Source organism: Ixodes scapularis, unplaced genomic scaffold (assembly GCF_016920785.2).
Source record: "Ixodes scapularis isolate PalLabHiFi unplaced genomic scaffold, ASM1692078v2 PGA_scaffold3__209_contigs__length_174095766, whole genome shotgun sequence".
Classification (NCBI taxonomy): Eukaryota; Metazoa; Arthropoda; class Arachnida; order Ixodida; family Ixodidae; genus Ixodes; species Ixodes scapularis.
Window position 1 is genome coordinate 134296974 of NW_024609868.1, and position 22380 is coordinate 134319353.

Below are 22380 nucleotides of genomic sequence, written 5' to 3' on the forward strand. Positions count from 1 at the left end.
TGGAAAATACTTTCTTTCCACAAAGTTCAGGAAACGATCTAAGATGTAAGCAGTGAGAGAGTGCAGGCGAGCTGGTAATTAAATCGACATCTAGTAAACCCTGAGATGGGGAACGTTAAAGAAAGATTTTGTTGTTTTCGTCCGTTTTTTTATCGTTCCCCATCTCAGGGTTTACAAGATGTCTAAGATGTATTTCCTTGATCACGTGTATTGGCTTTTATTTCAACTTTTTGTGTTTGAGTTGTGTATTTGAAGTACAGTAGCGTATTTGCAGTTTTCATGTTGTATTTGTGTTGATCTGCTGTAGTGTTGCTTGTGTTGCATCCCGAGAAAGCCCATTCCTTTCTATAACCGTTCCTGAAGAAAAAAGGAAATTTTAAAACTGTTAATGCTTGGTTAGTAATGTGAAATGATAAGTGGGGGCCTTTTGCGGGTCAAATATCTAGTGGAAAAATTAATTTATTCACCCACTCTCATTTTATAGTGACCCTTAATCAGTTGAAATATAAATCAAAGGCTGCATTTACGGGTTCGTTCTTGAACCAAACGAAAGCTGTTGGGGAAGCTGAGATACAGATATAGTTTGATATGCGTTAAAAATATACCTCACACTTTTGGTCTGTATCCGTTTCATCTACTGAATGCCTATTTGTGCGAATGCATCGCAAATAAGGTTAGCATACTCTAAAATTTGATAAATGAGGGTTATGTAAAGCCAAGAGTCGAGAATCTGAAGTGGCTGATTTTAATGTTTGTCTGACAAAGAATATTTTCGCAAGGCGTTACCGGGAACTACACTGATGCGTTTATCCCATCGAAGAGTTGGGCTCATCCAGAAACGCACGTATCTAAACTCGGTGACTCAAGTTAAAATTCGCTCGTTTAAACAATAACAGTATAAAAAAAAAGCTTTTCTTTGTTAGTCACACTCACACAAAGACTTTTTCTGATTGTTTCTACACATCTGCCACGTATTGCACCACCTCACAACATTATCTAAATCGTCCTTGAGCTTACCCTCATCATTAAATCAATAAACCTGATTAACACAATCAACTGCGTAAATACGCATTTTAGGAGAAATATCGTTAGGAATATAGGTAATAAGCAATTAGAAAAAAAACGCTGCAAGTACCGATCACTAGGGGACGTCAGAACCTACCGAAAGTGAGGAAGAATATTGATTATTAAATTTTACATATTGCACGGTTAATGTTTGTAAGGTAAGCCTGTATCCAGTCAACTATATGATCGTTTTCAGGTAGTTTCTGGGTTGGCCTAGAAGCTTCACACTCGACACTTTATCGAACGTTTTTGCGAAGTTCATAAAATTGACATCTACTTTGTTTTCCGTTTGTTGTTGTTGTTGTTGTTGTTGGTCCAGAGCAAATACGATGCCATGAGCAATTTTCATCAGTTGAGTAGTAGTCGAAAATCCTTGTCTAAAGCCATGTTGGCTTTTTGACAGTACATTAGGGTTTTTAGAAATTCAAATGTATGTTTATTTATAATGTGTTCAAATAGTTCGTAGAAAGAACATGATAATAAAATAGACAGGTAATTGCAAGCTACTGCTTATTCCCAGTTTTACGTAAAGGTTTACTTCTAGCCGTGATCCAGTCAATCGGCAAACGTGGATCTAGGTATAAGAGTGAGTAAAACATTCGCTTTTCGCTTTAAGTTTTCGAATAAATTGGCGTTGCCTTAAAAGTATGATAAAACAATATCCGGTTGGAAGGTTCATGCCTTTGCAGAGGCGCACTTGTTCCTACCCTATTGAAAAAACGTACAAGAAACAAACCTGCCGCTTTTACAATTCTGGTATGACACCACCATAATTTCTTGGTATTATGTATGCAGCTAGTTTGGTTTGGCGTTCTGCATAACTGGAGATACCGGCACCGCTATGGCTCCGGGTCTGTCTATACTGGCAGCCAGTTTGCTTGCCGATATGATTCCGTGTGGCTGGTATGATTTTGCGTCCGATGACGTAGGCGACCGCTTTCTTTCCAACAAAACGCTTACACCACAGGACCACCGGTATAACTAAATCATACATGCAGAAAGACGACCGCCATCTTCCACCAAAAACGTCCATCGTTCACCACCGGTATCGTACATACACCATGTATGTCGAAAAAGAACATAAGCCGCGTTTACATGAATGCGACTTAGTCGCATTGAATCCAGTTGCCGCATTCAATATATGATCATGTAAACGGCATAATGCGCAAAGCGCATCGCATTTTGGAACGGGAAGGATAATCGCAAGGCGCTCGCTGCAGGAGCGAGTGAACAGCTGAGAACATGGCGGCGGCCAACCTCGTCAGCGGCGCGGAGAGCGGTCCCGCAATTTTTTTTTCCCGAGAACAAACGCAAGCTTTTGTTGCGATCATAAGTAAGCGGAATATAGCGGAGCTGCTCGGTGAGGGCGGCCCCGTCCAAACCTTTGCGAAGTACGACTTGCGCGTCCGAAGGGGTCACAATGGCTTCAGTGCAAGCACGAATGACACCGAGAGCTCCGAGCACTGTAGAGCACTGCATGGTAGCGCAGAACGAGCAGCTCCTACTTCGGTGCCGTTCCTGGCTGCGCAAGAGCCTCTCGGACTCGGGGTCCGGTTGGTCCTGTCGCGATCGGCGAGGTCTGGCGCGGCGAAACGCGGAGGCTTCCTCAAAGCGTGGGCACACACGTCGCCTCTCGTTCAGAGTGAACCGGCGGCCCGGCCTGGAGTCCTAAACGCCTTGGTTTTGATGCTTCTTCCGTCTCGCAACTTCTTCCACAGCACCGAAGACAGCGGACACGATCTTTACTTTCACTGAATGCGTCGAAAGGACTCCACGTGCGATGCACCGGAAAACGTGGTGCGGCTGGTGCCGGAACGGAACTGCGGAACTTCGAGCTTTGAGTTAACGTGCACGGCAAGAAACCGATCGTAACACCAAGCCGCGGATACCGCATCGCCGGTCGACAGCGGCAAACGGCCCGTTGCACGTACTCGGCAAATTCGGCGTCTTTTCGTGGCCCCTCGCGTCCTCGCAACCAGCCACAAACTCACCAGCCCGCAACCGTAGCGACCGTAGCCGGCGTTGGAGAAAACCGAAACCGAAACTTAAGGCTTCCGCCCAGTGGCTTTGGTGCTTCCGCTGCCGCGGCTTTTCTAAGTTCGCGGCTTCCACTTCCGGTCGTCGCGGAGATGGCGAACAATAGCGAAGATAGCGCGATGTGGTTCGTTGGCTCGTTTACGGTTACGGGACAGATGTTTTGCGGTCCGTTTCTACTGCGTCTCTGGTTCTAAACTCGACGGCGCCTCTCATAGTTCAACCAGGTGTGGTCGGCCTGGGTCAGCGCGGTCGGCTCGCCTCGTCCGATCTCCGGACCGCCGGCGACTTCCGAGTTCTTTAGGCCTGGAATCCGAAGGCGTCTGTCTCCGTGAAACGGTAAGCGAATCTCGTCCCGTTTTCGTTCTACTTTTAAATTACGTTTGGTGCGCTACTGTGTAAGCATGCGTGCCAAGTGTTCGTGACAATTTTGAACTAGAATAATTGTGCTTCATTGCGGTTTGTCATTTACCGCAAATGTAAATCGAGCAATGAACGAGGAGTAAATCGAGCAATGAACGAGGAGCCATGCTTGAAAACGATGTATGTACGATGTTAACTTCTACCTGTGCGGCTTTAAAGAAAGTCAAGACTGGTTACGGTTGGATGCGAGGCTGGTCCCAATGCAATGTTAAGCACTTAGAGCGCCTTTCTGAACGGCATGTAAGCAATATAGCGATCAACGAGACGAGCGACGGCGAGAAGCTACGAGTGCCGGCGCCGAGCGACGAAGATTTCTCACTCCCGCTGCTTGCGCCGCTCGGTTCTTGGGCTTCTAGAAAACGTCGCCCATCGCCTTGGTCGCTCGCACCAATCGCTTTCATAATGTGTGTGTCGTCGCGCGGCCGTGTTTATTCGAATATAAGTCGACCTTTTTTTTTCTTTTTTTTTTTTCGGAAATTGTGACTAAAGAATTTCGACACCTGTATTCGCGGCCAAATTTTGCGACCCTACCGGAGGCATGAAGCTATCGAGTCACCGAGCCGGCGTTGCCGTAGAGCCGCGCCGCTTCTTGTTTCAAAAAGCTTTTGGTAACCGAAATGGCTCGCCGCCCGCGGTGGCCCGTGCCGCTCCTCGGGCGTCGGATGTCGACATCGCGCCTCTAGCGTTCCCCTTGCTGGGCAACGGGGAAGGAGAGGAACGCGATGCGCCACGCACTTTACCCTCCATCCTTGCAAACGCGCACAAAAAAAAAAAAAAAAAAAAAAAAAAAAAAAGTTATTTTTGTTAGTTGCTTGAGGCGGCTCGGCTCGCGTGTTGCTCATGGCGACACGGCGGCTTTGCTTGCGTCTTTGTAGTTTGTCTTCCGTCGCTTCGCACCTTCTTTCGTTTCCTGTCGTCATTTTACAACGGTGTCAGTGAAGTATTGCTGCGAATACGCGAGGATGTCTACCCAGCTGAAGAAGCTTCGGACGACGATGACATGTCCAGAAGTTCTGACGGTGATGAAGTTTTTGGCATCGCCCCGTGATTTAGCTGAGAGTGATGTAAATAAAGGTTTGTTTCTTTCTTTTGCCCAAAATTTCCCCTGTTCTTAAAAATAAAAAAAAAGTCGACCTATATTTGAATTACTTTTTTTTATTCTCTATGGACCCAGTAAATAGGGTTCGACCTATTTTCGAGTAAATACGGTAACTTTAATTTTTATTTTGGTTTACGTCGGACGCAACTCGAATGCTTGACAGTTACGTTGGGCGTAACTTTAATTTTTATTTCGGGTTCCGTCGGACGTAACGTTAGACACTCCGTTGCACTTAAGGAAAATAGGGGCTGCTGGTTCATCATATAAACCAACCATTTGTGTTTAATTAAAATGCATCACTGACCTCAAAAAAAAAAATGATACTGCTATCCTAGAGTTTATGCTATAGGAATGTAGCGCTTCAGATAAATTTGTTAATTTTTACTTTTAGTCCCTGCCCCTCCAGATACCACATCTGGCCTAAAGCAGTGTTCCGGATCTCCTTCCAAGACCTCAGGCGGGTCGTCATTCAATCCATGAGTCGGCGGCGTCTCATGGGCGTGTTGCTGTTGCTTACTGGATGGTGCTACCGAGGGAAAAGTGGTCATGCTTGGGAAAGGCAAGTATGGCCGCCGTAAGTATACATATTGTCTTTACCTTTGCTGGAATCCTCTTTTAAGAAATGCACAGTTCGCATGTGTGCATCTCTCAATGTTTCCACAGTCGGCTGTGTTTTTTTTTTTTTTTTGAGTGCTCCAATTCTGCTAGTGCTAGTTTCTCTAGATCATGCAAATGGGATGCAACACTAAACCACATATGCTCTCGCAACAAGCAGTGCTGTGCAGAAGCACAGTGGAATTTACTCTAGCTTTATAATGCAGCACAAAATAGTTGACTCCAAGTATAGCTACTTTTGTGACTCCGTTTAACCAAAAGCTCTGCCGAAACAAACTTGCCACCTTATAGGTAGTGCAAAAGAACCTCGCGTGCCTAACCTGGAGAAGGGCATTTTTTTTATAGGTCAATTTTTTCTTAAACCAATACCTTCAGCCTCCTTGAAATGTTAACATCATGTGACACACGGAAGAACAGTAAACTCTTTAATGTTGGCGAACCTTTAATTTTCGCGGCCTTTAATTTTGCAGAATTCAGTGGCTGCGATTATGTGCTCTGTGACCGATTCGAGAAGAAATAGGGGCCACGAAGATAAGGGGGTTTTACTGTACATCGGAGGAAAGAGGAAGTCACTTTTGTTTGTATGCAAGAGTAAAACCAACAACAACAATCATGGTGTCGACACTTTGTGAGCCTATCTGTGTCTATTGAATGATATCAATTTTGTTTTAGTTCGTTAAACATTGTTGCCTGTACACTGTGGGATGTCGTCTTCAACACGAGCAGTGGTTTTCCCTGAAGTAGGCAGCATGGACGCGTGCCGCAGCGCAACATAGTTCATTTGCAGGTGGTACCGCAGGTTGAAGGATGGTTGGCACAATATGGGGGAATCACAATTCAATGTTCTACCTCGGGCGTAGACAAGATTTGCTCATTCTAAATCATTTTGTCTAAAAATCGGGGATTTGCGATGAATGTACAAGCATGGTTGGAAGGGCCAGACAAGCCTTGTGAGCGCTTCGTTTTCTAGCGTCTCAGTCCTGAACCCACTCACGCACCACATGTGTAGATGTTCCAATACATGGGACCACTTATTTGGAAAATGGTGAATGGCAACTGTTATCTTTATCAGACTTCTGTATTATGGTCAAAGTTGGACTGCATATTTGCAATACTTTTTCTCACTTAAAAATATGTCATACTAAAATATGTAGAATAGCCGATGACAAAAAGAGAATGGCTGGGCGTCCTCCAGCACGTGCTTGTGCTTTTTACCCCACTTTGGACAGATGTGCTCGCTCCAGGCTCATGAGGCGCTGAAACGTCATCGAAGGTAGCAGACGGGCTGGTGGTGGAACAACGGAGACTTCTCCCTGCCTTCCTCATGCTGTCAGTGAGCGTGTACCTCTATACTCTAACTTAGCTTAACCTGCACAGAGCTGAGGAGAATAGGCTTGGCGAGTGCCCTTACTGCATATGCATTTGTACAGCTGAGGCACTTTCTGAATCAAGAACATTGTGTATCTTACCTTCAAAAACACATCATTTTGGGGGTACAAGAGGAATTGTAAGGCATATCTTTGTTTGTATTGTCCTATTACGTATCGCAGGCACGTAGCCAGGGGGAGGCTTATGAGGCCCGGCCCCCCCCCCCCCCGATATCTTCCATTTTGCATGGGTCCTCCTCTCCCCCCTCCCCCTCATACAGCATTTTGTTATGAGTGGGCCCCCCCTGAAACAAAATCCTGGCTACGTGCCTGACGCATCGACTCCAACTTAATGCGGAGTCGACCCACCTTGTTGATAAATTTAATGCCTGCCAGGTAATTTGTTTTGCATTCAGTTAATATATCAGTATTCAGTTAGGTATCCCAAGTCATTAGTCATTGAGATGCAGTCTCTCTGTAAGTCAGTCATGTTTAACATTCATAAAACTGCTTGTCAAATAATGGCACTGTCGAGGACATGTACTCGGCTCGAGCAATCGCTGTCCACAAGCTGGTTGTGTGGATACAGGCAGCAAACATCCCGGTTGAAACGTCCTTCCTCGCAATGTAGCTCAAGACTAGGTCAGGGCCCCACTCACAAACGTCTATACTTTGCATCTCTTTAAGCTGGACCACTTTTTACACTACAAGCCATTGCAGCAAAAACAGTGTGACACATGATTATAAGCTCGACGTACCATGGCGTCCAACTTGAAGGTCACATGGCTTGCAGCTTCTGCCGTGGTTAACTTTTAACTGAGATAGTTTGGAATAATGCTCTCGGTTTTTAGTGTTGCCCGGCACGGTTAACAATTTGGTGATATAGTGCTGCATTGAAAAATCTGCATTCGTGACTGTATCACCTTATGAATGCATACTAGCTATTAAACTCTCCATTCTGCAGAGAAATGAAATGCACTTTGCTTCCAATTGCAGCTACTTCTGGAACTTCATGGTATGAAGCACCTTATGGCTGCAAGCTCTGACCGATCTTGTTCTCTGGTCTGCGCAGGCCCATTGCAGGGAGTCACTCCGAGAGCCTCACCAGAGGTTCCTGCCCGTGGTCGTTCTAAATTTTTTTCTTGTAGGTATGCATCCTTTCTGTCTTTCCCTAATGTACTCGGGCGTTTTCTTTTCATTGTCGCAGATTTGCCTCAAAACTGGTTCAGCACAGAAATGGATGCTGTACAACCGTATCCCGCATATTTTGTTCAAGATAACTTTTCTTTGCGAAAGCTAGATTTTTTTTATAAAGGTTAGTTTTTTTTTTTTTTATTTACAAATTTATTTGAGTTTCCATGGGCAACACTAAGACGTTATGCCAAGGGCAAGGACAAGTTCGCTGCTCTAACTTGTTCTCAACTGATTGCAAGAAATTTTGTTAATGTCGTGAAACCTCTTTCCAGCACTTGCTTTGCAGCATGGAAACAAATTATACATGGGACATACTCTTTTTTAGACTGCTTGCTCATTCTGCAGGTCTGCCTTCTATAGATGTCGTGCTACTGGAGAGCAGGCGAATTCGATTGTTGGTTTTGCCATTGCTTTTTTTTAGCTGTTGTCTTAATAGTTCTTGTAAATTTAAAAATTTTCCTAAAAAGCAAGTCGGCAAGAATATCTAGTTTGACTAGTTAGCTGGAAATAATGATCTAGTACCCTTTAGTCAGTAAAATAGATAGTGTATGCCACTGTTAGTGTCAAGTAGAGGTGCACGCTTTTTAGGCATTTTGCGCAGAGTGGTACCCATTTTTATTGGTTAGCCTCTTGGTGCGCCAACTAAACTCTTTCTATCCAGACACCTGCCCTTTGCTTTTATTTGGCAGGCTCTGGCAATAAAATAATATAGTGTTATTCCTCGGTGGCTTAAAAACCTAAAGAAAGAAGTTTCTCCATGTTTAAAGGCAAAGTTTTATAAAGGCAAAAATGAATTAAGCCAGTAGCAGACGACACATAGCCTCAACAGTGCTCCGCGCCAACAGCGTTGCGTCAAAATAGTGGTCGTCTCCTTTTTGCTGCCTTCTCTCTCCCTCCTTCGGCGCTCTCCTCCCTTTCCTCCTTTCCGCCACCTTTGTCACCACACCCACTGGCTAAACTCTCCCACTATACGGCTCTGCATTGCAATAGTAGTTTTTTTTTATAGTCTTTAGAGTTAAATGTGAATATTTGACAGAAATCTCCCAGGTTGGGGTGAAAGAGGGTTAAATGAATGCATGTGATCATTCGCCTTAATTCAGTACCCATCATTTCAAGGCCTGTGTGGCCTTGTCCTGGGGTGTGTCTATGACTGTGGCTGTGAAGGAGCAGTTTTTTTAATAGGTACAAGTACAAAGTATAAAAGCAAAAGGATCTATGTGCTGATCACGAAAGAATATGCTAGCCATTCTAATGTAGCTCTGCCAAGTACTTGATTGTGATTTGTTTTTATTTCCAGCTACTTGGTTGCCTCAAGATCTGGGGATCCTAGTGGCCACAAGCTTGGACTCAATCTTCTTCTGTGGTCCGGCCAGGACCATGGGGGAGGTAATCCCAGCAACAAGAGCATCACAGTATCTCCCTGCCTGTGACTTTCGATTAGCATCACGACAAGGGCGTGCTCATGCCACCAAGTGTTAGGTATGCTACTCGAAATAAGCATTCTTACCTATTCTTGAAGTGAAACAGCAAAAGCACTGCTAAGCCTAAAATGCAAAAAACATTCAAATCTCGGGTTGGATGGAGTTCCAATTACAAAAAGGCGTCTGCAGACATGATTCACAGGTGAACTTAAAGCCCACGGATGTAGGTTCGACGGAGTCACAGAAATAACTTCCCGCAGATGGCTTCGCTAGTGCTATACCCAAACAAATTCTTAAAATAATCATTGTGTTACGTTGGTGTCATCAATCTTATGTACCTACCCCACCCAGCAGTCGGGAGATTTGAAATATAAAAAAATGGGAACTTGCACATTGTCAGCTCTGCAAAGATAATATATTGAACCGAGCATAGCACGTTCAACTTAAGAAAGCAATTCAGTGCAGGCCTAGTTTTAAGGTTCACATATTTGTTACTGCTCTTCATAATGAAGTAAAAACTGCTGAAGTTGTCGCCCACTACAGGCTTTCTATTAGTGTTAAAAAGTGTTATGGCAGTTTAAACAGCTCGCTCCAAATATTTTCTAGAAATGCATAGGTTTATGGAAATTATTATGTGGATGTTTGCAGACAGTCATGGTGAGACCAATCTTTAGTGCCAAGTGTTCCACTTATTCAGAGTTGGTTGAGTCTGTAAATATTGTAGGTCGCAAATTAAATTTTTATGGTATGCAATGGGCACAATCATACGTAATGACTAGCTCTACCTAGGGGAACTTTATACGTTTACTACGGCAAGATGGTTTCGCAAGACTAAGTATTTAGTTTATTCAACTCCTGCACTAACCTTATCTCTAGAAACTTTTTATATTCTTTACGATGCTGAGTTAGGATTCTGGAAGTAGTTTTTCTAGAACTACGCTAGACATTTCCAGTTGATAATTTTTCTCGCAAAGCATTCGAGAGAGCCAAACCCTGTAATATACAGATGGAGTTCCAGAATGATGCGACTGGCAGTTTGAAACATTCGGCACTGTAACAGTAATAATGCCATGTCACTTGCCTATGTAATGCTCATTTTCGCAGATCAAACTGCTTTTTCCGTCTGCACTCATTTTCAGTGGACTCATTCAGCGAACTCGCACCCGAGACTGCAGCGCTGGGTTCTGCGAAGTAATTTGAATGAATGTAGATGCAACAGGTTTCTTTGAGTGTGCGTCTAACACGTATTCTTCACATTGAATCTGCTACCCTATTTATGACCGTGTCCTTAAATGTATCCACATTCCAGCTTATTTTTATTTTGACGTTTGAGTTTTCTTCAGTACTTTTCTCAACATCTGTGCTTGTTGAGCCGTACTCAAGACCATACATCTTGTCTTTCCCTATTACATTAATATATAAAACTGTTGATGCCGAGTGAGAATTCAAGGTACCGAATCTGTCGTGCGAGTTAAATAAGAACCAATAGAAAGCTCTACAAAGGAAGGAGGCTGTATAAGCATTAAAATAGCACATGCCATGCTAAAAAAAAAAAATACAAATTCTTGTTAGGTATGCAAGGATGACACTGCTGTGCTGTTTCTGATGTGTCACAAAAAAAATCGGTGCCATACAGTGTTCCTTATGCAAGTACAAACTGTCGAATTCAAAGCCCAGAAGTTTTATTCAAGAATGTTCCTCAATACAAATGTATTTAGAGATCTGAGCCACTGACTCATACATGACTATGTGGCGAACATTCATTTTCATGTGCATTATAGTTTACAAGGTCTAGTCTGCATTGATTTATTGCATTCATGCTGAAACTGGGAGGGGTTCTCTGGGTATGAATAAAGATATAAACATTTCTTAAAATCAAAACATTTGAGAACAGACTATACGGCTCTGCATTGCAGTAGTAGTTTTATTTGTAGTCTTTACAGTTGAATGTGAATATTTGACAGAAGTCTCTCAGGTTGGGGCGAAAGAGGGTTAAATGAATGCATTTGATCATTCGCCTTAATTCGGTGCCCATCATTTTAACGCCTACGTGGCCTTGTCCTGGGGGGTGACTGTGACTAAAATAAGAGGATCTATGTGCTGATCACGAAAGAATATGCTAGCCATTCTAATGTAGCTCTGCCAAGTACTTGATTGTGATTTGTTTTTATTTTCAGCTACTTGGGTGCCTCAAGATCTGGAGATCCTAGTGGCCACAAGCTTGGACTCAATCTTTTTCTGTGGTCTGGCCAGGACCATGGGGGAGATAATCCCAGCAACAAGAGCATCGCAGTATCTCCCTGCCTATGACTTTCGATCAGCGTCACGACAGGGGAGTCCTCGTGCCACCAGGTGTTAGGTATGCCACTTGAAATAAGCATTTTTCTTACCTATTACTAGAACAGCAAAAGCACTACTAAGCCTAAAATGCAAAAAAACATATTCAAATATTGGGTTGGATGGAGTTCCAATTACAAAAAGGAGTCTGCAGACATGATTAACATGTGAACTTAAAGCCCGCGGATGTAGGTTCGACGGTGTCACAGAAATAACTTCCCGCAGATCGCCTTGTTCGTGCTTTACCCAAACAAATTCTTAAAATAATCATTGTGTTTCGTTGGTGTCATCAATCTTATGTCCCTACCACACCCAGCAGTCGGGACATGTGAAATATAAAAAAACAGGAACTTGCACGTTCAGCTTAAGAAAAAAATTCAGTGCAGGCCTATATTCATGGTTCACATATCTGTAATTGCTCTTCTTAATGAAGTGAAAACTGCTTAAGTTGTGGCCCACTACAGGCTTTCTATTAGTGTTAAAAAGTGTGATAGAAAACATGATTGCGCTTGGAAGATGGGGACATAGGAAGGACAGACACAACAGAGCGCTAACATTCAACTGATTTAATTCAAGAACCTCAGCGTAGAAACGAACTTTGTCACCGCACCACATCTCAACCAATCCGTTCTGCCACGGACCGCAAGTATGCCAACTCCTTATCCGCCAAGTCAATTGACGCCATACTGACACAACTTGTGCCGGAACTATTTATAGTGTCAGCCTCCATAATCTCGCTAACAGTCCTATCTTTGTGCCTCTCAAGAACAGTAGACGAAGCAAATAATTGTTTGCACCCTCAGTCATGACAGTGACACGACAGATCATCACTGCGAGTGCAAACCATTATTTGCTTTGTCTACTGTTCTTGCTAGGCACAAAGATATGACTGTTAGAGAGATTATGGAGGCTGATGCTATAAATAGTTCTGGCACGTGTTGTGTCAGTGTGGCGTCAATTGACTTGGCGGATAAGGAGTTGGCGTACTTGCGGTCCGTGGCAGGGCCACGGATTGGTTGAGATGTGGTGCGGTGACGCAGTGTGTTTTTACGCTGAGGTTCTTGAATTAAATCAGTTGAAAGTTAGCACTCGGTGGTGTCTGTCCTTCCTATGTCCCCGTCTTCAAAGCGCAATTATGTTTTCTAACGTACCGTACCAACTTGCCCAACAATCAGCACTCGTTAAAAAGTGCTATTGTGTTTTAAGCAGCTCGCACCAAATATTTTCTTGAAATACATAGGTTCATGAAAATTATTATGTAGATGTTGGCAGACAGTCATGGTGAGGCCAATCTTTAATGCCAAGTGGTCCACTTATTCAGAGTTAATTGAGTTTGTAAATATTGTAGGTCGCAAATTAAATTTTTATGGTATGCAATGGGCACAATCATCCGTAATGACTAGCTCTACCTAGGGGAACTTCATACGTTTACTACGGCAAGATGGTTTCGAAAAACAAAGTATTTAGTTTATTCAACTCCTGCACTAACCTTGTCTTTAGAAACTTTTTATATTCTTTGCGATGCTGAGATAAGATTCTGGAAATAGTTTTTCTAGAACTACTCTAGATATTTCCAGTTCATCATTTTTCTCGCAAAGCATTCGAAAGAGCCAAACCCTGTAATGTACGGAGGGAATTCACAGAATGATGCGACTGACAGTTTGGAACATTCGGCACTGTAACAGTAATAATGACATGTCACTTATGTAATGCTCATTGTCGCAGATCAAACTGCTTTTTCCGTCTACACTCATTTTCAGTAGACTCATCCAGCGAACTTCCACCTGAGACTGCAGCGCTGGGTTCTGCAAAGTAATTTGAATGAATAATGATGCAACAGGTTTCTTTGAGCGTGCGTCTAACACATATTCTTTATATTGAATCTGCTAACTGTATTCATGACCATGTCCATAATTGTATCCACATTCCAGCTTATTTTTATTTTGACATTTGAGTTTTCCTCAGTACTTTTCTCAACATCTGTGCTTGTTGAACCGTACTCAAGTCCATACATCTTGTGTTTCGCTATTACATTAATATATAAAACTGTTGATGCCGAGTGAGAATTCAAGGTACCGAATCTGTCGTGCGAGCTAAATAAGAACCAATAAAAAGCTATACAAAGGAAATTTTGTTAAAGGAGGCTGTATGGGCATTAGAATAGCACATGCCATGCTAAAAAAAAAAAAAAAATACAAATTCTTGTTAGGTATGCAAGGATGACAGTGTTGTGCTGTTTCTGATGTGTCACAAAAAACAAAAAAAATCAGTGCCATACAGTGTTCCTTATGGAAGTACAAACTGTTGAATTCGAAGCCCAGAAGTTTTATTCAAGAATGTTCCTCAATACAAATGTATTTTGAGATCTGAGCCACTGACTGATACATGACTATGTGGCAAACATTCATTTTTATGTGCATTATAGTTTACTAGGTCTAGTCTGCATTGATTTATTGCATTCATGCTGAAACTGGGACGGGTTCTCTGGGTATGAATAAAGAGATAAACATTTCTTGATATCAAAACATTTGAGAACGGACAAAAGGAAGGATCTGAGAACGGTATCTTAGATTCTCTTCTTTTTCTTACAGTATATCTAATGTTCACTTTATTTCACCTGATGCATTTAGTTTTTAGCGCAGCTGTTAGCACCCGTTTCCGCGTTTCGCGGCGTCGCTGTCGGCGTAACCGTTTAACTAAACTTGGCAGGAAATTGAATTAATGTTGTGGTGATGTGACGTTAATATTTCCGCTAAGTCTAGCTGAGAAACTGAATGTTTTTATGGATGACGTGACACGGTCATGCGACGTCATTTTCCCCGCTACTTTTAGCGGAAAAACTGCATTTGTGTTGAGGTTATGTGACATCAATTTCCGCGCTAAATTTATTGGGAAACTTAACCCGCTAAATTTAGTGGGGAAATTTCCCCCTAAATCGGAGGGAGCAGAAGAGGAGGAGGGGAGGGGAAGGAGGGGCATACCCTCCCATCTTCCTCTTCGAGAGCTGTACTGTATTTTCTCATTACAGAGAATTGTAAACGTCTCATATTTCATCTCATGTTTTTTCAACTTTTATATTGCAGGTGCGCTTGCAGCACAAATCTGGGTTGTGCTGATCCTCTACGCACAAGTTAGGAACTCCTGAGTGACAAGAGTGGGAGTTTGGTCTGACAGCTCAAGGGACACCATTGTTCAGTATTGAATTTTTAATTATCTTCTTTTGAGCAAAGTTAAGCTTTGCTGCATGCAGTTCTTCTAAAAATAAATACCTGCAACCAAATTTACCAGGTCACGACATTTTGCCTCTGCTCTTAGTGCTCCTGGTGAGCCTCAGATAAGAGCTTACTGGTGTGCAAACATCATAATTGTTTGAAACCACTCACTGATGTAGAGACTCATTGACATCCGGCATTCCAATGAAACGCTGGATATCCACAAGTCTTTCTTGAACAATGCAAGCGAGAAAGGAAGCATACAATCATATTGTATTGGGGGACATTCTACAGAGTGTTTTTTTTGTATATTTTACAGATTTTTAAAAAAAAAGCTGTAAAAGCTACATTTACGCAGTCTGTACACGTGAGTTATATGGCCAGGGCGGCATAGTATAAAAGGCTAATTTGTAATGATCAGTCGGCTTATTACAGAGATGTGCCAGACTTCTTTCAGAAAACTAGATGGAGGTTCATTCTCGCGTGGTTTTATCCCGCGAATCTGAATATCCCGTTCGTTTTCCACAAAGATATAACTAAACGTGAGAAAACACAAAAAAAACATCCTACCAATAGTGACATCGTAAGAAGACCTTTCAGCCGCCAAGTGTGTGTCGCTTAAGGGCCGCGCGTCCAGTCGCAAGTTTTCTAGGTATATTCTCCCGCATTGGCACCAGTCGTGACACATTTTTCTGCCCCTTTAAAAAATAGCATGTGCGTGCATAGCTTTCATAGGCGCTGAAGATGCGTGAACAAAGATTTTGAAAGCTGCTCTTGTGACGTCGCTCTCTAGGGAAGTGCTTTCAAAGCGCTTTAAAAATGACTCTATGCAGCCTCGATTAATTAAATTGGCAAATAATTTTGATATTTGAGATTCTGGAGGTCAAATGAAGAAGATTTAAAAGTGTTTTCTCAAATACAAAACCGCTTCAGCCTCTCTCTAAGTATAGTATGTTCCTGAAATTTTTAATCAGTGAAAATAGACCCATGGTTCCAATTAGAAACTTCTAAGCATCATCAAAACACACTAAATCAATTTTCTTTGTGAAGATATAAGACAAGAGCAGCATTTTATGGTGTTCTAAAAAAATGGTCAATTTGGACGCGTTTCCAGACTTCGGTTTCTTACCAGAGCGCATCTTTGCACCTACGGTCCTGCTGCCCGGTGGCCGCAGTGCGAAGCCGCCCCCTCGCCTCCCTCGTAGGATGGAGGGAAGCAAGGCGCACGTGTGTTGCGCGTCTAAGCCCCTGGGGAACAGGACCGTGGGCGCAAAGATGAGCTCTGATAAGAAACTGAAACCTAGAAACTCGTCCAGATAAAGCATTTTTACAGAACGCGTAAAATGCTACCCCTGCATTATATCCTTCTAAAAAGAGTTGATTTTGTGGTTTTCAGTGACTCAGCAAGTTTCCAATAGAAACCATAGTTTCATTTTCACTAATTAAAAAGTTAATTAACAAATTGTATTTAATTATCTGACTGATCGTTACGACTAGGTCCCTATACTACGTACGCCTGGCCATATAACTCGCCTGCACAAATCGCATTAATTTAGCTTTCACGACCTTTCTAAACATATATGTAAAGCTTAAAACTAAATTGCCGTGTACAACAGTGAAAAGGCGAAACCACCATGTTGGAGCCATATGGCTCCAACATGCCGGTATCACCTTTTCGCTGGTATAGGATGTCCCATATTACGTTATCCATGTATGGTTCCGTCCGCCTACGTGGTTCCGCCATAATCCACTACGCCGGTATAGGACATCCCATAATACGACACGCTTGTATGGTTCCGCCTACCTGTATCGTTCCGCCGTAATCCACTATACTGGAGCTGCCTTTTCGCTTGTATAGGATGTCCCATATTACGGTTACGCTTGTATGAGCCTTTTCCATCATCTTTCCATCATCGATATTTTCCAACAGGGTAGTCTGGCCCAAGTATACTCGCACACACCGCCACTGATTCAGAAGCCCTTTGTCGCGGTGAAATTGCAAGAGTAAAAGGGGGCTATTTCTTTCAGTCTTGCCTTCGCAAAGCTTCATGACGTAATTGTGGGATCGAATCCGCCTGCCTGACGACGGTCGAGCGCGGCTCGTGGATTGAACACGAGAACTGCGTTAGCACTCGACTTTGGCTCGTAACAATCAATGCCTTGGCGAACACCTGGTTAGTGGCTCGTGTCCAACCACTGCGGTGATGAGAATAACCGAACTCCAAGATTGCCTGGAACTCGGCACGCGTTTTCTACTTTTCCAACCTCAGCGCATGGCTATGATAAACGTTGGAGGCATGGGATAGGCATCATGCCACGTGGCCGCTTGTTCTGGCTCCGAGTTGAGCGGACGAATGACGCTCACATTTCTCGAATTCATTTGGCGACTGCATATTGCCTAGAAAAAAAAATCTAAGGCAAGTTTATTGAGTTATCAGCGTTAGGGAGTTATTCTAAGTAGTATTTAGAGAACGTATAAAAATCGTTTCATGACCCCTTTAACATTGTGTGCGTACTTCAGCTTTTAGTCTTAGTATAATAAACCTTTAGCTGTATTTGAATATTTGCTGGTGTACTCGAACCTGATGTTTCATCACGCTGAGATAAACTAGACGCATTGAGAATATAGGTATACTATATGAATTTAGCGATAACCTGAAACCTTTGGTTTGTTAACGCCAGGGCTCTAAATATGATTAAGATTCTCACCAAATAATGAACAAACATATGGCATTCCTGAGGAGCCTCTTGTGTCTCAGGATCTCTGCAGGACCATGGGAAGTCAGCTGGACGTCCTTTTCTGACTTCTCTGCCAGCATGCTCATGGTAGACCTCATGTCCGGGACGGGTCTCCCGTTGAAGCGAAGAATTTTCTCGATGGCCTTCTGAGCCTGCTTTTCTCGCCGGGTGGCGACCAACCATCGCGGAGACTCCTGGACGACGCTGCGTGTTTGAAGACAAAATGGCGACGCCGAAAACCCCGGATACTGTAGGGACGTCCACAGCACCCGCTGCTAACTATACAAAAATTAGAGGGTTTTACAAATTACCTAACCCTGGGATGACGGTCCAGATTTTTAAGTTTTGCTCGTGCTTGATTTTACTACTTCCCGACGTTCCCTTCTTAAAGACAAGTTGAAAGGGTTCTTGAAAAAAACGAGTTAGAGGGGAATTATAGAGTATTTTTATCCCATGAATCCGAATATCACGTTCTTTTCCCCCGAAGATGTAACTAAACGCGAGAAAGAACGAAAAACCTCCAACCAGTCGTCCCGTCATACTAGAATTTTTCGACCGCCAAGTGCATGTCAATCATGTGGGTAGCACGTACAATTGTAAGCTTGCCAGGTATATGCCCCGGCACTAACACCAGTCATGACGTCTTTGTCTTACTTTTTCTAAAATAGTAGGCGCTGAGGACGCACGAGAGGCATTGAAGAGGCGCTGAAGATGCACTAGAGCGGAGATTCCGAAAACTCTGGCTATGACTCCACGCTCCGGGAAGGACGGACTAGAGCGGTAATTTAAAAATAATTTTCTACAGCCTTCGTGCACCAAACTGAAAAATAATCTCAATATTCGTTATGCTTGAGGCCAATTAAGGACGGTTTAAGTGTTCTTCACATACAGAACACTGACACGTTCCTTTTAATAAACATTCAACAAGACAATTTCTTACCTCTCCCCTTAATAAAACAATATTGGTTTGGAAAAACCCTTTATATGGACGACCAACGGAGCAGGGTGTTCCTACTCTTTACAAATATATATATATATATATATATAAGTGAAAGATGCGTACTGTCGGAGTTACTAATTCGAAGTTTATTACGACGTTTCGAGCGGGAGCGGTCCCCGCTCGAAACGTCGTAATAAACTTCGAATTAGTAACTCCGACAGTACGCATCTTTCACTTATTAACTTTTCCCGGTTCATTGTTTTTATATTTACCTTACTTTACCTATATATATATATATATAGGAGCCAAGGGGCCGAAGGCGTATATGTAACGAAGTGAAAAACTCACGGTGAAAAACAACAAACAACTGAAGTTTAATCGAAAGTTTCGCCGAGAGACTCGGATTCGTCAGGATATATATGTATATATATATATATATATATGGGGTGACTGTCAATCCCCACAACTGCCCGTTTCGTTCTGGATTATCATCGTACACGCGTGTGATCATGTATAACAATACTGCGTGGTGCTCGTAAGGACCCCAGCATATCAGTGGTACGGCACTGGCTATATTTCTTATCTACAGATAAGTCACCAGGCGGCCACTGGAACTGGCTAACTTGCCACTGTTTAAAGAAACGAAGAACACAATTGTGGAACGACTTAGTAAAGACGTCAGTACTTTATGACCCGCCTAATTGAGTCAATGAAAGAAGGGGTTGCAACCCGGTCCGTCACACTCTCCAGTTGAAAAGAGACACAGATGAAATCAAAAAGTACCGATAATTGCTGTCTGATTCAAGAAATAATTGAAATTAAAATCCTGCCCGTTATAATAAATAGCAGTAGAAAATAAATTGTTATATTTTATATTATTTTTCTACAGAAATTGATGTTTTGTTTATAGGTACTTTTAATGACGTTCTGTGATTAATGCTCGACAATGTATAGATATGAAAAGTTAAGTTCATCAAGGGGCTTTCTCAGGAATTAAAATCAAGGGGGTGTCTAATTTTTTAAGGGGGGGGGGGGGGGGTAAGGGGGGGCACTGAGAATAGAGGAGTCGTTGCGAATTAAGGGGGTGCCTTCACAAAAACAAGGGGGTGTTCACCCTCCCCCCCCCCCCCCTTAGGGGGTGTGTAGGGAAATCACTGATTTCCTCTACGGTCTGCACCTTTTACAGCCACTTTCCATAGCAATAGATTTCACATCAACGACACCAGCAGGAAACGCAGTTTTTAAGTTCGGTCCACCAGACAGCGTTTGGGTTATGAATCTTTTGGGAACGGGACTCACAAAATGAAGGGCACAAGGATGAACCCGCTGAGTCCCGCGACGAGTTGGAGTAATTTCCAGTTGTGCAGCAGGTAGGCGACTCCGGGCAGCAGAAGCGTCGGCAGCGTGAAGCCCAGCGAGAAACCCACGTTGAGCAGCATACGGTGTCGAGGCTCCACAATCTCCGTGACTGCGTCATCCACGTCAGTCGGGAGGAGTCATTCATAGCAAGATTCAATCATTGCTGGTGGGGTGATTGCTCATACTAACAGTGAGTAAAAAAAACTGTGGGTGCTCGATGATGGGGAGGAGTGATGTCAGAGTGATTATCTGTTGCCCTCAGGCAGCACAAAATGTGCGAGTGTTTCGCGCATTTAGAATGGCACCAGTGACATTTCCCACAACTGCCAGGTTCATAGAGACAGACCTGTTCAGATGCATCGTCACATATACGGCACCCATGTCCTCACGTAGTAGAGTGACTTCCTACGCTAGCGCTACACTTTGTATTTACCCACGTTACACCGACTTCGTACAAGTGTGAACACACTCCTGCCACGCTTCCCCGACCGACAACACGGAAGCGGGTTATACCAGTGACTCTCGAAACAACATTTGAAGCCTTACCTGCAGTTATCTCGCTCCCGCAAGGACATTATGAGTACGCTGTGCTACCGCGGACTTCCTTGGTTCTCATTGAGTCATTTGGTTTTTCCCGCTTGGTCCCCAAGCAAGATATACAGTTACCCTGAATGTGGCAGGTCTTAACGGCTTTTCCAACGTCATGAATAGTTTACTTAATATTAAGTCCCGCACGTGCGCTTGCGTCTTCCGCAGTCTTTGACGTGATACCAAAATACTTATATTTTTTTTCAATTAGCATTTTAATGGACCCTATACATAGGCGATGACTTCTGAACTAGACATACACTTAAAAGGGCAAAAATATTAAACAAAATTACAGCTTTGGTGTCACGTTTTCCACCAAGTTGAATGTCAAGAAGTGAGAATGCGTTTGCCAAAAAGTGATACATCAAAATTATTCAAGTTTTACAATTTGAAGAGGAATGAAGTGCACCTCAAATATATTTTCAGTATGCGCTGATATTCTATTTGCAGCGAAAGTACACGTTAATATATCTTTAGTGTACTTTTGTTAGAGCGCACTTGGCACGGATTTGAAAATTCTGCTGCTGCGCCGACCCAGTTCAGCAACTGCAGTGTATGAGCTCAAAAGTATATTTTAATATGTTAATATTAGCGAACTCTACAGGTTTTGAAGCATGTGTTTTGAAGTAAACTATTTGTGTCGAAGAAAGGCGAACGTAAATTGTTAAAAGAAGAGCATCGCACGTGCCACTTTCTTGCACGCCGGCTCGGGTCCGCCGTCATGATAACTTAGCCACTGTAGCACGGCCCAAGTGTTTGAAACCGAGCCGAGGAGCGAAAACAAGGTCAGCAACTTCTATGTTACCCGGCCCGGCTCCGCCCACCACCTTAACATGCCCGGAAGCCAAGCCCGAATTTAATCGTTCTTCAACCTTCGCCGCGTGTTGAGTGAGAGGGTATTAGGCAACGTAATTTTATGCACTTAACACAACTGTTAGAGGTCAACTGCTAGTACGCAACTTTTTTCTTGTATATCAGTATCTGACGGAGCTACCAATGACACCTGTGAATTAATCAAGGCTAGTCAAATTGCGATACCAAAGAGTTATATTAGCTTGATAAATTAAAGTAACGAAAGGTGATAGCATAAATTGTTCGGCCTGTATAGAACTAAATTACAGAGAACTATTTTTAGAACTTTAGGGGAATCAATCGTACGGTACGGAATCACGATGTAGGGTAATTGTTCGGAGTAAAAAGACAGAGTTGATATAATCCTAAAACATATTGTAAACAATATTTTGTATAGATCTGTAAACACAAACTTGGGCATCAAAGAAAAAAGTGAAAGCCGCTTACAACTCCCTGTAACGCCGAATTAGAGCGCAGCTCTTGAGGAAGAGGAGGGAAGGGTACTGGGGGGGTTCAACTAACCAGGGGGGGGGTCACGTGACCTTGGGGGTCACGTGACCCCCAATGCCGATGATGTCATCACTGACGTCACTGATGACGTCATCAGTGACGATGACGATGCGGATACCGATGACGTCATTAGTGACGTCACTGATGACTTCACTAGTGATGATGACGATGACGATGCGAATGTCGGTGACGTCATCAGTGATGATGACGATGACGATGCGGATGCCGGTGACGACATCAGTGACGTCACTGATGACGTCATCAGTGATTATGACGATGACGATGCGGATGTCGGTAGCGTCATCAGTGATGATGACGATGACGATGCGGATGCCGGTGACGTCATCAGTGATGATGACGATGGCGATGTGGATGCCGGTGACGTCATCAATGACGTCACTAATTACTTCATCAGTGATGATGACGTCATCAGTGATAATGACGATGACGATGTGGATGCCGGTGACGTCATCAGTGACGATGACGTCATCGGGGGGTCGACCTCGAGGAGGGGGTCACGTGACCTCAGGGGAGTCACGTAGCTTCGGGGGGTCACGTGACCTCGGGGGGGGGGGTCACGTGCCCCCCACGAGGTCACGTGACCCCGGTGGGGGGCTCGCGCGGT

General features: G+C 43.4%; 1 protein-coding gene across 1 annotated transcript in view; it reads right to left on the reverse strand.

Annotated features, from left to right (window-relative positions):
* The window catches only part of LOC8052318 (protein GPR108), a 142777-nt gene that overhangs the window by 19559 nt on the left and 100838 nt on the right, over positions 1–22380 (reverse strand). The window contains exons 16-17 of the mRNA XM_040222197.3: positions 19746–19914; positions 17477–17710 (exon numbers count right to left, since the gene is read on the reverse strand). Of these exons, the coding sequence (XP_040078131.1) occupies positions 17477–17710; positions 19746–19914 (403 nt within the window). The remainder of the gene's footprint in view (positions 1–17476; positions 17711–19745; positions 19915–22380) is intronic.